Source organism: Citrus sinensis, chromosome 2 (genome assembly GCF_022201045.2).
Source record: "Citrus sinensis cultivar Valencia sweet orange chromosome 2, DVS_A1.0, whole genome shotgun sequence".
NCBI lineage: Eukaryota > Viridiplantae > Streptophyta > Magnoliopsida > Sapindales > Rutaceae > Citrus > Citrus sinensis.
Window position 1 is genome coordinate 7,766,256 of NC_068557.1, and position 15,659 is coordinate 7,781,914.

The 15,659-nt window shown below is 36.1% G+C and overlaps 3 protein-coding genes across 4 annotated transcripts; 2 read left to right on the forward strand and 1 right to left on the reverse strand.

The window, feature by feature from the left end:
- Positions 1–47: 47 nt before the first annotated feature.
- Positions 48–3,290, forward strand: LOC102613707 (protein DETOXIFICATION 41). Of its 2 annotated transcripts, XM_006469057.3 has the most exons (8): positions 48–1,214; positions 1,302–1,846; positions 1,929–2,015; positions 2,112–2,168; positions 2,257–2,495; positions 2,575–2,693; positions 2,770–2,856; positions 2,944–3,290. In XM_006469057.3, exons 1-8 carry the CDS (start codon positions 900–902, stop codon positions 3,010–3,012), a joined length of 1,518 nt encoding a protein of 505 aa, XP_006469120.2. In that variant the 5' UTR covers positions 48–899; the 3' UTR covers positions 3,013–3,290. The 2 variants fall into 2 exon arrangements, with proteins under 2 accessions (XP_006469120.2, XP_052291458.1); XM_052435498.1 differs by lacking the exons at positions 2,770–2,856; positions 2,944–3,290 and having other exon boundaries at positions 2,257–2,682.
- A 5,277-nt stretch (positions 3,291–8,567) lies between these two features.
- LOC102613126 (protein DETOXIFICATION 41-like) lies at positions 8,568–10,074 on the forward strand. The gene is made up of 6 exons (XM_052434874.1): positions 8,568–8,620; positions 9,154–9,210; positions 9,298–9,536; positions 9,618–9,703; positions 9,844–9,930; positions 10,003–10,074. Exons 1-6 carry the CDS (start codon positions 8,568–8,570, stop codon positions 10,072–10,074), a joined length of 594 nt encoding a protein of 197 aa, XP_052290834.1.
- Positions 10,075–10,340: 266 nt separating this feature from the next.
- Positions 10,341–15,192, reverse strand: LOC102619651 (pentatricopeptide repeat-containing protein At3g59040). The gene is made up of 7 exons (XM_006468905.4): positions 15,025–15,192; positions 14,505–14,817; positions 14,124–14,414; positions 13,347–13,595; positions 12,405–12,529; positions 11,586–11,684; positions 10,341–11,255 (listed from the first exon to the last, which is right to left on the reverse strand). Exons 1-7 carry the CDS (start codon positions 15,078–15,080, stop codon positions 10,583–10,585), a joined length of 1,806 nt encoding a protein of 601 aa, XP_006468968.2. The 5' UTR covers positions 15,081–15,192; the 3' UTR covers positions 10,341–10,582.
- Between the last annotated feature and the right edge of the window lie 467 nt (positions 15,193–15,659).

Here is a 15,659-nt window from a genome sequence, read left to right on the forward strand (position 1 = left end):
TTGATGGTGGTTGCCTGAAGTTTGATGATTATTTTTCTCATTTATTATCTGAATAGAAATTGAGAAACTAAGATAGTCAATGATTTTTCTTTTGGCACTCTCAGATGGTCAAGCCGTCAAGGGCTCCCGATTAGGTGCACGTGCACGGGGCCACTCCTAAGCAGTCCATTGACTGATAAAAATTGTAAGGAAACGTAGGCTCTTGTTATCCCAAGAACATAACAACCGACGCTACATTCGAAAAGTGATTCTCAGCTATCCTATCCTAAGTAGAACTTGCTTCAACAAACTTATAGGTAACACACGCGACAACAGTAACGGAGTGCGTTAGCTTCAGCTACCCTTCTTCTATAGCAGGTTGAAGAGCCGGTCGTTACACATCTTCTCAATTGAGAAAATGGCATTTGAAAACTTGAAAAACTTGCCAAAATCTCACGCAAGTTCACATATATTATCAACTTTTACTCCATTTAACTAAATGTATGTACTAATAGGCCTTTGGTCCAGTGGGAGAATTCTTGCACTTACAATATTGAGATCAATGGTTAAAGTTTCCATAAAAGCATTATGGGAGTTAGTTTCAATTCTTCCTCGATTATCAAATAATTGAGTGGAGTCAGTCTATTCCTCACGAAATGTGAGTGAAGTGGACATCTCTCGAATATTAAGGAGGGTTTAAAGAATTTGGACTGTGCTTCAGAGGAGTACATGCCACGACGAAGATCCCAATTGTATTGTATAATCTATTTGTAAATATTAATTGTAATATCTGATGTAATATCAGTAACAGTCTTATATAACAGTATTAAAAAAAAACTAAATATACGTAGCAGTTAATAAGCTTGTTGTTTGCTAAGGTCACTGAGAGTAATGTGACACCTTAGTGACTAAAATTAGTCATGGACTCGGAAGAGATCGTGTACCGGCCGTTGCTACTTGGACTGGACTCACATTCCAGGATACCGGACTTGTCTTCCGCTGTGATTGAGGAGTTTCTAGAGCATAGGCCGGTTGCACTCCGGTGGTGGCCTCGTCTTCTTGGGTGGGAGTCAAGGCTGCTTTGGCTTCTTTCCTGGGCGTCTATAGTTGTTTCCATATTTAATTACATGCTTAGCTTTGTCACGTTGATGTTCACTGGTCATTTGGGTGCTTTGGAGCTGGCTGGTGCGTCCATTGCTAGTGTTGGAATTCAAGGTCTCGCTTATGGGATAATGGTATGTGTTCATGATTTGGTTGTCTTGGTTCATTGCTGTTGATAGAAGTATTGTGCATTTTGTAATGTCTGATTGAAATTTATACAGTTGGGCATGGCTAGTGCTGTGCAAACCGTCTGTGGGCAAGCATACGGAGCCAAGAAATATTCGGCAATGGGGCTCATTTGCCAAAGAGCAATAGTCCTGCACTTAGGAGCGGCTGTGATCTTGACATTTCTGTATTGGTACTCGAGCCCAATCCTTCGAGCAATAGGCCAGTCAGATACCATAGCAGAGCAGGGCCAAGTTTTTGCCCGCGGTTTGATCCCTCAACTTTATGCATTTGCAATAAGCTGCCCAATGCAGCGGTTTCTTCAAGCACAAAACATAGTAAACCCTTTGGCATACATGTCTGTTGGGGTATTTCTGCTGCACATTCTATTGACATGGATTGTTGTTTTCGTTTTGGACTATGGCCTTCTTGGAGCAGCTCTTACACTCGGTCTCTCTTGGTGGCTTCTTGTCATCATAAATGGTCTTTACATTGTTCTAAGCCCCTCTTGCAAAGACACCTGGACAGGCTTATCAATCAAAGCATTTAGAGGGATCTGGCCATATTTCAAGCTCACTGTTGCTTCAGCTGTCATGCTTTGGTTTGTATATATTCTCCCTCCTTTGATCTTACATATCTCATATGGTTCATATATTAATTAATTTATATCTTTATTGATTTAGTTTGGAGATTTGGTACAATCAAGGACTGGTGCTTATATCTGGACTCCTCACTAATCCTACAATCTCACTAGACTCCATTTCCATCTGGTAAATTTATTAACATCCATTCTTTCCACATTACACTTAAAAGAACATTTTAATTTTACATGCTACATAAGAAAATCTGTTGTAATATATTTTCAGCCTGAATTACCTGAACTGGGATATGCAATTTATGTTGGGGCTGTCTACAGCAGCCAGGTTCGTTTCAACACTGCAAATTTAGATACTCCAGTAGTTTGGTTTCTCTCTGAAAGTGTAATGTTAATATTTTTCAAACTGATTGTAGCATTCGAGTGAGTAATGAACTTGGAGCAGCTCATCCGAGGGTTGCAAAATTTTCAGTAATAGTAGTGAATGCAACCGGCATTCTCATTAGTATAGTTTTCTGTGCTATCGTCTTAATCTTCCGGGTTGGTTTAAGCAAACTCTTCACAAGTGATTCTGAGGTTATAGAAGCAGTTTCCAATTTGACGCCGCTGCTGGCCATCTCCGTTTTCTTAAATGGGATTCAACCTATACTTTCAGGTAACGTTGAACAAAAATAAATCACTAGATAAGCATCACTCAACAGTATTGAGCTTGGTTTTAAGTGAATTCTTTTCAGGTGTGGCCATTGGAAGCGGATGGCAAGCTGTAGTTGCTTACGTTAACCTAGCAACTTACTATATCATTGGTCTCCCCATTGGATGTATCCTTGGCTTCAAAACAATCTTAGGAGTAGCAGTATGTTGAACATCTTTCTCTCTTTTCAAATTGCAAATTATTCATCAAATCATCGTTACACCGACTCATTGTTTAGGGTATTTGGTGGGGGATGATTATCGGAGTTCTCTTGCAAACAACAACTCTTATCATTCTCACTGCCAGAACAAATTGGAACACTGAGGTAACATGCTGTTTCAGTGAGTTGTGTAATTTTATCAAATGCTTGTTGCGCTGCAGCATATGATCACAATTGGTAATGCTTTTGTAGGTTGAAAAAGCAGCTGACCGCTGGAGGAAATCTTCAAATGAAGAGACATTTGAGACTTGGTGGCTGTGATATAATAATCATCTGATCAAGAAAACAAAAATCAGGCTACAGCTTTCGGTTTCTTGAGCTTATGAGCCTGTTGTCTACAAACAATCTTGCTTGTTATTAATTCAGCGTCATTCACCTCTATTGTGACACATATTATTAGATCATTAGCAGAGGACCCCAAATTAAGTCTAATATGTATGTGTTAATTTGGCAGTAGCACATCAAATTAAACAACATCTTCTCTGAAGATCCTGTTGCGGTACAATATCAATATTACTAAAGGCATGGACAATTGGCAATATTACCTCCACTAAAAGTCTGAAGTCTTGAATTATTGAAGCAAAGGACTTAAAATCACAATATCAAATATAATTTTATTTAAATTTAATTTAAAATAATTCAATCCGATATTTTATCAAACATAAGTCAATGCTATACTATGTAATAACTAATCAAATCCCAATAGAATATAGTTTAATCCTAATACTTAATTCATTCTAATCTTACAAGCTATTCTAGCCCAAGTGCACTTGAAGCTGTAATATGTAATATTTGACTTCTTTCATGTATCCCATCAAACTTTTATTTCTATATAGTCCTCCTATTTTATCTATCAATTTACTAATTTTATTTTATTAGTTAATTATATTATGCAGTATAAAATTAAATATAAATTTAATCATTTAAAATGGAATTAGACTAAAGTGCAAATAGAGAATTAAATAAAATAATTTTATAATTTTAAATTTGATGATTTTTTTTAAGGATTTAATAATGGTGCAAACATGTCAACTGTTTTGTTAGGTAACGTTAAAGACGTAAAAACACCAATGAATTGAGAATGTTTTATTGGTAAATTGTCGTGAAAAGATGGGTAAAATTGCCAAATTGAACCATTATTCTAAAACCCTAATCCATATTTGACCAATAACCGTTACCTAATTTATCAATCACCTATTCTCACTCTCTCAAAATGAATACACTACAAGTTCGAGGACGACCAGACAACAAAATTGAAATTATTGGATTCTAGCTTAATTTTGTTCATCCATTTTACTTTACTCACACCATTTGCCACTAGTGGTCCCACCCAAAAATTTTATCTAGTATAGGTATCGTACAAATTGAAAAAAAATTCAACCAAAAATAATAAGTACCGAATTATTGAACTTCATTGAATTAACGACTTTAAACACGTTTATGACTATCCTCGAGTCATTATTAGTTTTAAAAAAAGTTACATACTATAATAATTTTGATGTCAACTTAATCAACATATTGAAATTTTGTTGTTTTCAAGTAATGACTTAAATTAATATGATTATCGAAGGCAAACATAGAAAACTTACGACAAATAATAATAAATCTCATTGATCAAATAACTCCAACTCAACTGAATATGTTTAACTTGTTTAAGAAAACCTTGATAGTTTCTTTATTTTTTTATCTGAGCATGAGAAAGAGACCATGGAAATTCATTTTTGAAAGGGTACTGAAATCAGTTGGCTAATATTTTTTTTTAATTTTTATAAAGGATCCTTTTCATTCAACTAATAAGACAAAACATCAGCTATGTTTGCTGATATGAGGTCCAGCCATAGATCAATAACATTGTTCATTACAGCATATCTATCTAAATTGTGAGCCTGGACATTACACACCCTTGGAACATGTTGAACTTTGACTTCTTGGAACCACTTGCTCTATTTTTGGATTTCGGAGATTATCCAAAAAAATTAAGTTCTACTCCCTTTCTTCTTGTTAACTAAATCAGCAACTTCTTGGCAATCTGTCTCCATTATCAGGTAAGACATAACAGCTTCCTTTGCTACCTCAAGTCCTCATTCCATGGCTTCAGCCTCAGCATAAGCCACACCCTTCCACTGTTTTGATGTTTTGACAACCGCTACCATTATCTTGCTGTTGGAATCTCTTATGACCACTCCCAGCCTTGCTTGCTGATTTTGCTTGTTAATTGTTGCATCCACGTTTATCTTACTAACATTTCTTGGAGGAGGATGCCATTTCTCCTTAAATCCAGTAGCCTTTTTGTTAATGTGTGTTTGTCCTGTGAGGCTTACTCTTTGATAAGCTTCTATAACGGCTTCAGCTTTTGCAAAAAAGATCAGAAGATCTAGCTTATTCCCTTCAAAGACAAAACAATTTCTTGCATGCCAAGCTACCCAGTAATAGATGACCATCTGCTCAAGCTCCCTTTTACTTAAGCCTTTTGCGATCTCCTAAATTACAGAAAGCATATCAAAGTTTATAGCTTCTAGGAATTTAACAGTAAAGGGAACTAATATCTATATCTTCTGAGTTGCTTTACAGTTCAATAAAAACATGGAACACGGTTTCTACTTCTTTTCTACACACTTGACAAATTGTGTTTTGCACAATTTCCCTCTTCCAAAGATTATCAGCAGTTAGAAGGAGATTTTTGCTTGCTCTCCACATAAAGTGTTTGATTTTAGTTAGGAGGTCCATAGTCCACAAGCTACACCAGTAACGAGGATTATCCTTGGAGCATCCTGGAGTATCATGATGTTTGATCTTCATTGCTATTTGACAGCTACTTTTCACAGAGTAAACACCTTTTTTTATCAAAATGCCACAAAATTGAGTTTGCCTGTGGAGTTTTAGGCGGTGGAATATTTAAAATCAGAGGTGCATCCTCATCCAAGAAGTGTTGCTTCACCATCTCAGCATTCCATCTGCTATCTCTGTGGATTAAATCGAAAATTGTAGCATCAATATCTAAGGTTAGAGTAGAAAGGTTTGAATGTTATTGGCCTTGGAATCCAAATGTCTTTGTAAACTTGGATCTTCTCCCCATTACCAACTCTCATCTAATTTCTTTTTGAATGACCCGCTTGCCCTAAACAATACTTCTCCAGATAAAAAAAGGCTTATGCCCAAGCTTTGCCTTTAGAAACTCAAAGGCTTTATAATATCTAGCCTGCAAAACTCTAGCTACCAGGGACTCTGGATTTTTCAGCAATCTCCAGTTTTGCTTTGCCACCAATGCATGGTTGAAGATGGAAAAGTCTTTGAATCCCAAGCCACCTCTACTTTTGGCATGGTTCAGTCTCTTCCACCTAGCCTAATGTATTCCATTTTTGTCTTCTTTTGATCCCCACCAGAATCTTACTATGACTTTCTGGATATCATCACACAAACTCTTCGAAAGCTTGAAAACACTTATCGCGTAAGCTGGAATGGCTTGTGCTAAGATTTTACTTAGCACCCTCAGCTTTATATCATTAAAGAAACCCGTTCTCTTCCTTCTAATTATAAATGGTAATCCTAAATATTTCGCATATTTGGACACCACATTAACTTGGAATAAACTCTTGATTGTTGCTACTTGCCCCTCTAAGATTTTGCCACTAAAGAACATTAAAGACTTTTTATAGTTGAATATCTGTTCTGAAGTCGAGGATTAGCTGTCAAAAATAGCTTTTAAGTTCTTATAATCTTCAGTAGAAGCACTAGTGAAAATGAAGCTATCATCAATGAAGAGAAGATGTGAAGTTGTAAGGTTTCTCCCAAACTTTGGCCCTTGAATTAGTTGCTGTCTTTTTAGCCTGCATAAGTAAGCTTGAAAATACTTCTGCTCACATAATGGACAAGTATGAGGAGAGATGGAAACCTTGTCGAAGGCCTCATTGAGGGTGAATTAATCTCTTAGGGGTTCCATTAATAATCATAGAAAAAGATGAAGTAGTTACACAATTCATAATCAAAGCTGCCCATCTGCTGGAAAAACCAAGCTTTAACATTGTTTATTTTAGGAAAGCCCATTCAATCCTATCATAAGCCTTGCTGATGTCTAATTTTAAAGCTACTTGCCCATTTTTTCTTTTACAGTGCCTAATCTTATGGAGGCATTCATAGCTAATAATTATATTATCTGTAATAAGTCTATTGTTCTCCACACTACTTTTATTGCTATCCTCAAACCTTTTACATGAACTTTCCTATTATGAATTATCTTCCCCATCAAACATTCAGCCACAATCTTTGCTCCCTTCTCTTTCATTTTGCTTTTAAAATAGACTCTCCCTTCCTCTTCTTTACTTAATCGTATAGCTTTAAACCTTTTAATCAATTCTTCCTATCCATCTTAATAAACTTTGAGGCCAACAAACAAAGAAAATAAAAGAAAAATACCACTTAGGAGTGACTCACTGAGTCAGGACGATTCTATGTTAATTTTTATCTTTTTTTTTTCGGAGAAAACCCAAAAGAGAAAGAGAAACTTCCCATACACACTATCAATTGGCTAATTATGAAACTTAAAACTAGTGTATTTTGACTTAATATTTTTGAAATTTAAAACTATGAGATGGACAATTAAATCAATCAATTCATTTCAAGTTCATAACACATATAACAAACTAAGAAATAGGTCAAACATACGACATATTTGTAAGTCTAGAAGGAGCTTTAAATTTTTAAATAGACGAAATATAATATGTTCAAATAAATTTTAAAATCAAATGGCCTCCTGAGCCTATGCTAGGTCCAGTCGTGTTTGCCATGATTTACAATGTTGTTCATGCGGCCTATCGTTTTATTAAATGCCTTGTTGGGGTAGCTTTGGAAGCTTTTTTAAGAGGGTTGATCATTTGAAGACAATAAAACCGAATTCTATTTGGTAATACAATTTTAGATGGATATCCAACATCTAATGGATATCCAACATCTAACTCATTTACTCGATTTTTGGGTTAAAAAAAATACGAAAAGATCTTCAATAAAAACATTTATTCTGAAATATACCCTTACAACAAAATTATAAAATAAATATTTTAATTTTAAAAATTTATAAAAAATTCAACAGTGGCACTGTCTAATCGCTGGCAGCAGTCTTCCAACAACAATGATGGTGAAAATGGTTGTATGGTAACAAATTTAGTATTGTCAGACTCATCATCTCATGATCTATGCAATGTGTTGGATCAAGACATGCAAATAAACCAATCTCAATCCCCCAAGACCCACTCGACTTTAGCTTTAATCAAAGAACAAATCAAGATCAACCAATGCTACGTAGAACAATCTTAGCAAGAACCACAAAATATCAAGGAAAGTAAAAACAGAGGAACAATCAACACCAATGAGTTAAGTGGTTCAGCCACTAAGTGACCTACATCCACTGTGAAAGAGAGGAAAAAATCTTTACTAATTCGGTGTTTACAAGATACAAGATATTTAAGAAGCTATCACCCTCTTAATCGACTCAATAATGAAGCAAGGACAGCTTATGTACATGCCTGAATTGCCCTAGCAACCACCCCCAGAAACCAGCTCACCAGACTTGGGTTTGTTGCTAACAAAACCCAGAAATTTCCCGCTGATCTTAACAGCATTAACAGCCTTTTAAACTGGTTTCAGCACACGTGTAAAAGCTTCACTCAAAACGCAGCCTTCTTCAGTCGTTTTAGGATAAGTAAAGCATGTGCAATATCACGTGCTCAACTTACTTATTCGGCTGATCCACCAGGCTCGTCATACGCCTCACTAGTGTCACAAAACCGACATATCATCCAGTTCAGAATATCTAAACTGACATGTCGTATCCAACTACAACTTCAGATTTGCGGTTCACTTCTTCAACACAATGGTACTAATTTCGTCAACAAAAATGAAACATTGATGGTGCAAATGCCATCCAAAGGGTAGCAGAAACTTCTCATTGGCGTCAAATTACAGTGTTGTGATTTGCAATTACAGTGTTGTGATGTGCATTGTCACGACTATCAAACTCATCAGATGCTACTGACATTGATTCAGTTGGTAGTGCACTTTACCGCACTTTCAATCAATAGTCGACTCAAGTTACTACCACCATTTTTTAAACATTTTTCTTATATAAACCTCATATACCATTCCATAAGGTTTTAAGCAGTGTCATGGGAGTTGCTGTGCCATTTTCTTGATGATTGATCTTACATATTAATTTATTTGTTCATTGATTTTTTGGAGATTTGGTACAATCAAGGACTGGCACTTGTATCAGGACTCCTTCCTAATCCGACAATCTCACTAGACGCCATCACCATTTGGTATCTTCATCCATCCCTTATTCTTCTTCAACTTACATTTTAGAGATAGCAAACTTTTGATACTTTCATAGTGGTGCTTCATTAATTTCAGCATGAATTACCTCAACTGGGACATAAATGCTAAGTTGGGCTTATCTGCAGCAGCCAGGTTGGTTATGCTGCAAATATAGATATTCCAGTAGTTTGGTTTCCATCTAAAAGCGTGATGTTATTATTTTTTTCAATCTGATTGCAGTGTTCGGGTGAGTAATGAACTAGGAGCAGCTCATCCAAGAGTTGCAAAATTTTCAGTATTTGTAGTGAATGCGAATGGCATCTTCATCAGTGCAGTCTTCAGTGCAATTGTTTTGATCTTCCGAGCTGATTTAAGTAAACTCTTCACAAGTGATTCTGAGGTTGTCCAAGCTGCTTCCGATTTGACACCTCTGCTTGCCATCTCTGTTTTCCTCAATGGCATTCAACCTATATTTTCAGGTAATGTAATATAAAATGATGATGGCATTGCGCCTCATCTTGCCATTGGTTTAAGCTTTTTCTTCCTTGTCTAATTTGCAGGTGTGGCTATTGGGAGTGGATGGCAAGCTATAGTTGCTTATGTTAATTTAGCCTGTTACTATATAATTGGTCTCCCAATTGCATATGTACTTTGCTTCAAAACAAACATAGGAGTAGTAGTAAGTTGAAGACCTTCATTTCTTGTTACATTTTTTTTTTATGTGAATTGGATTTAAATTATTGGTCATTGATCATGAAACTGGATGCTTATTGGTCTAATTTTTAGGGAATTTGGTGGGGAATGATTACTGGGGTTGTCTTACAAACAATAACTCTAATTATTCTCACTGCCAGAACAAATTGGAATGCTGAGGTAACATCTTGGTTTTATGAATTATGTTACGTAATTATCAGCAATTTATCACAATTGTTACTGCATTTGTAGGTTGAAAAAGCCGCCGACAGCTTAAAGAAGTCTTCCAGTGAGGAGACAATAGACTTGATGGCTGTAACATAACTGTGCTAATCAGCTCCACATGGTATGTTATCAGAGCCCCTCCTTTTACGTATAAATGTGAACTTTGTACAATAAAAGTGGGGGCCAAATAACAATTTTTTCCCTTTCCATTGTTCTTACATCAGTTGCAGGCTCCTAGCCAATTTCAGAATCTCAAATGAACCGAAAATTGGAGTTGAGAAACTAAATAGGAGCACTCTCGTCATCAACATGGTTTCACCGGACATCCTGCATTGAACAAAACGACCTATAAAGAAGTCCAATCATGTTTAAGAACCATTTCACATTCTGATATTGTTAAGAAAAACTTTATCAAAGCTTCAGAAAGTAAAGTTGATGGGTTCATCCATATGATGATCTACACATACAATTCAAAATTGATTGATTTTACATGAAATTTGCCCCTTAAATGAGTACACATTTACATGAAGAGACTGACTAATCTAATTGAACCAACTTTTCGACGCGAAGTATCCTAACTGTATTGCAGAAAATGAAACACCCGAACTCACAAGTCAACTGTTTGTAGAGTATGTAGCCCTTCTTGACTTCGCTGATGATCACCATTAAAAAATATCAGTTCATCTTCCTTTCCAGAACAAGCAATGGTCTCTTCTGCATCATCTTCATTGTCATCACCATCACCATCACGGTAGATATTATCATCACCGTCCTCATCATTGTCATCGTCATCGTCATCGTCATCGTCATCATCTTCCTCATCAACAGACATAGATAATCCATTAATCCCTGGCTCATTGTTCGGGTGATTGAAATTTCCTAAAAGTTCATTAGCTTCATTTCGCTCATCTGCAGTTTTGGCTAAAGACAAGAGAATATTCTTTGCCTTCTGGTCAGGAGGGAAACCACAAGATTCCATTTCCTTATACCAAACAACAGCGCTATCGAAATCCTTGTTCTTCCCATATGCATCCATAATTGTCGTGAAGATTGTTTGATTGGGTTTGATACCATTCACTCGCATTTTGTCATATATCTCCATCATTTTTTCAAGATTATTTACCTTAGCATACCCTTTAATCAATGTTCCATAGGTTATCACATTGGGTACAAATCCATCTTGTTTCAATCTCCTGAAGAACTTTTCAGCACCCTCCATGTCAGATGCATTCACATAAGCTGATAACATAGTTGTATATGAGCAAATATCTGGAGAGCATCTGCAGAAAAAATAAAAGGAAAGATTGCACTGTGTTGGGACTTGATCCATTATCGGAATAATCAACTGCAAAGAACAAGATAAAAGTCTAACTTTGAACTCCACCCTCCTTAATGGCAAAAGTTAGTCAATTGAACAAGAGAAAAAAAGTTGAAGAATCTTACTGATTAGATGGTAATTAGTTCAAAATTTTATGGGTACAATAGTTCGTTTTAATGATCTTAGTAGTTCATGAGGATCTTTCCCTAAAAGAGTCCATGACTGAAGGTTATTGAGTAAATGAAATAAAAATAATAAGCCTCAACTTGCTGTGAATTTTAAGATATTTTACCTGTCCCTTCTCATGCACTTGAACACAGTCCGAGCCTGATCCACCATTCCAGAAATTGCAAATGCATCAAGCAAAATGTTATAAGCTTTGTGGGTTGGTCTGACAAAGAGACAAAATGAAACAATATTTGAGCTTCCAATGGCGAAAGTACGGAGGCAAATTTAATGAAAAGAATATATAAGTAGTTAGATTTTTGTGGTATGGTAGGAGGTCAAACTTTAAATCACAGACCCAGGAAATCAAAAGTACTGTACTACCCATCTAAGGCATGATGACTTCAGAGAAGGCTGCGAATATTAGGTGAAGTTTGTAATGGAGCCATGGTTGGTTAAGAGTGAAGTACATAGTACAATAGCAATAAGATGCGTTTTGGTAGGCCTCCCACCAACTAGATACTCTCTGTCCAATGCACAAGTAGTGTGGGGGCATCTAGGAGACAAATGACTAAATCACAAAAACTTTTAGAGATTAACTTGACTAGGTTTCAGAGAAAATAAAACAAACATATACAGCTAGAAAGCTTGATTATATTTTGAGCGGTAGCTTCTTTTGTTTTAATGTATAGATTTTTCTTTCTGCATCAGATATCCCGTTTGTCATGCCAGCACTCTTTTTGGCTAAAACTTTTTATACATCATGTGCTTCTCATCTCCAATTGAGGGTTTTGTTGCCAAGAAATACTTTTTTGGTTTAACATCTGTGTGCTTTTGTGTTTGAAGAATCCCCTCTGACCAATCTAGTTTTCTTCAAGTACAGTTGCCTTGCTTGACTCCATGGGTTCCCCCTATCACAATAGCAATAATTTCAGTTCCTGCATACCTGACACCAGCGTCCAGCATTTCTTCAAAAACAGCTAGAGCTTCTTCCTCCCTTCTAGCTTTCCCATAAGCATTAATGAGTAAGGCATAGCTCACCACATCAGGTTGAAGACCAGCTCTTTGCATCTGAAAGGGGGTGATCATTAAAGATCAGATAAATATCTACTAAGTTATTAAACCCAAAAAAGTAGAAAGAGAGGGTAAGAATAAATATTTGGGAAGATTAAGTAAAGTACTCACATACCCCTTGGCAATGGACATACAGTCTGACATGAGCAGTATGATAAATTTTTATCTCAAGCTTTTAGTCATTTTGGTATTGATGAAATATATAGACTTGCCGACCAGAAAGTAATAAGAGTTCTCCTAACTAGAGTATGTGGGTCAGCGATGCTGTGTGCGAGTATGCGGGTCAGCGCACGCACACACATGTGTAGAGAATAGATAGTGCATAACCTAGTAGTTACTATGCATGGACAATGTTGTGAGCCTGTGCATATTTAGATATGTCAGTATACTTTTCTATCTACCTCCTTAAGATCTCGTACATATTTTTGCAAGGACCGCATGTAACAAGCATGGTACAATGTTGCCAGCTAATGTCTATTTAGACATGTCAGAATCCATTCATTGCCAACTTCTTCAGGTAATGTAAAATTTTATCTATTACCAATTTAAACTTTTCACCTGGGTGGGTGAACCAAGGAGAGAGAGGGGGAAAAAAAAGACATACTCTATAAATCCCGTCTTTGAAGATTATTAATAATTTTTCTATGGTTAGAGTGGCAAATGGCAGCTAATCAAGAACATGTCAGGTCAGTTCCAGTAAGGTCTTAGCCCCAGATCTAATCATCTGGTGAAGACTGTCAATGACCATATATACTTCAAGCCAATCCCAAAATATGAAGGAAAAGAAAAGATCACATAAAACTTGAAGTTTTACCTGGTCATAGATCTTTGAAACCTCCTTGTAATTAGTTTCAAATGACATAAGACTATTATAAGTGACTGTAGATTGCTGAACACCTCGCTCAGCCATCAATGCAAATAGTTTACGAGCCTTTTCATAACCCCCAGCTTTCTTATACATATAGATCATCATGTGGAACATTTTCTGGTCTGGCTTCAGTGGTGATTTTTCCTCATCCAAGAGTGTCATGAAAACTTCTTCAGCTTCCTTAAACTTGTTAGCCTGCAGTAGTGCCAATATTGCACAATGGAAACTTAGTTTTATAGGCATGAATTTCGGAATGTCTAGTCAATTCGAAGAAAAATGGATGCAAGTCTTACTTTTGGGCAATAATCATTCCCGATGGTCTTAAACATATCCTTTTGGTAATATTTGCTAATTGGCACAAGAAAATCATGTTCAGGTTTTGCGAACATCTGAATTATTAGAGTACCCATCACATAATTGGTTAATTTGTAGGTTCAATTTTCACTGGAGGTATGTGAAGTCTGTCTCAGCTATGATTCCAAAACCAACTTGATGTAGTAAAACCAAGATTTCTTGGTTCCTTAATTCTTCCCATTATATGCTTTATGTACCTAATTATATCTATGTAATGGAAACCCAGGACAAGACCTCTTTTTGATTTATTTCAATTATTTACAAATTATTAGAAGGCATCACGTAAATTTCTTCTCTTGTACACAATCTACTTATTAAGATATTTCATACGACAAAGGTGAAAAGAAACACTTTGACAGAGCTGATTACCTCAACAAATAATTTGAGTATAATTTGATATGTTAAAGCAGAAGGTCGGGGGCCAGATGACTGCATTCTTCGAAATATAGCCTCAGCATTTTTGTATCGGCCTCCTCTTCCATACGCTTCCATAAGAGCAGTATGAGACACAACACTTGGCGCATAACCCTTCTTGTTCATAAAACTTAAAACCTTCTCAGCCTTGTTGAAGTCCCCCTGCTTTCCATATGCTGTAATAAGCATCAAGAAATCCATTTCATTGAAGTCCCACCAACTCTGAATCCGAAGCCATTCGAGTACCTAGAAACGAAGGAACTTAATCAACATGCTATCTCTTACAGGCATCCACGAAAATATTAAAGATTAAGATTGACAAATATTTTAAATTACCTCACTAACAACATTCCACTTCTTTAGCTGCTTTAATCTAACCAAAGTGCCCAAAACAAGATCTTTTGGAAGAGGCTGGCCTCTGGTTCTTTCACTTCTGAGCACCGCAACAGCAGAACCTACTTCTTCAATTTGATTCATCAGTCTCCTCCAATTCTTCTTCCCAGCTTCATCAGCGGCATCTTTGAACACTTCCACTTTCCTCCTCTTCTGCATAAACTTTCTCGGTGCTAACATGCCCATGCAAATTACCCCAACTCTCCGGTGAACTTTAAAATTGGCATCAAGTGGACTAACCGGTACATTCTGCTGGCTAAAACATTAATTGCAAAAGTAAAGGCGCTATCTTGCTAGCATTTTAAAATCAATTGTAAAAATGATAAAACCCCACACGATTTCTTGCTTCTTTTGAGTGAAAAATTGAACTTTAATTTTGTTTTCAATGATCCTTGGGGAGGGTTTAGTAAGGGTTTATCACAAAAGATTACAAAAGAAAATGAAAAAAGTTAAAAGAACAAACCTGAAATTAATTGAAGAAGGTGAAATGAATGGCTTGAGGAACAGAGTTTGAGGCATTGAGCTCTTATGATGCTAAAACTAAGCTTTGAATTTTTTAAGCTTCGTTATTCTGTTACTCATTTCATCGCAGAACCAGTTTTGAGATATTTCGGGTTCTATAAGTTATCTTATCCTATTAGTTTGGACCGACTGGTCTGTAAAATCATAGGTGAACCGGACGGTCCGAAACTGTTTTCAGGTCTCCCTCTTTTTTTTTGTAAAAAAAAAAAATGTTAAAAAGGATCGTTAACGATTGACGCTCGAGGGGCAAAAATTACATCATGAATCCACTACTCAATTTTTTTTTTTTTAAAAAAAAACTGATAATAGAGATTTATTTAATAAAATATAATAAATTAGTAATTTTACGCTATTATTGAACTAGATAATTAACTACTAAAAATATAAAAATAAAAAGGTCAACGTTTTTATTGTCTTAACGTGTTGATTATACTCACTATTGAATATTTGAATTCATGCAAAATGTAATTTATTGAGCCAATCACAGCGTAAAACTTACATAAGAAATTTTATGCGTTGCACCAGAGTTTATGATTGATTGAGAGGCGCAATGATAATTTAACGCGAGTTGCCCGA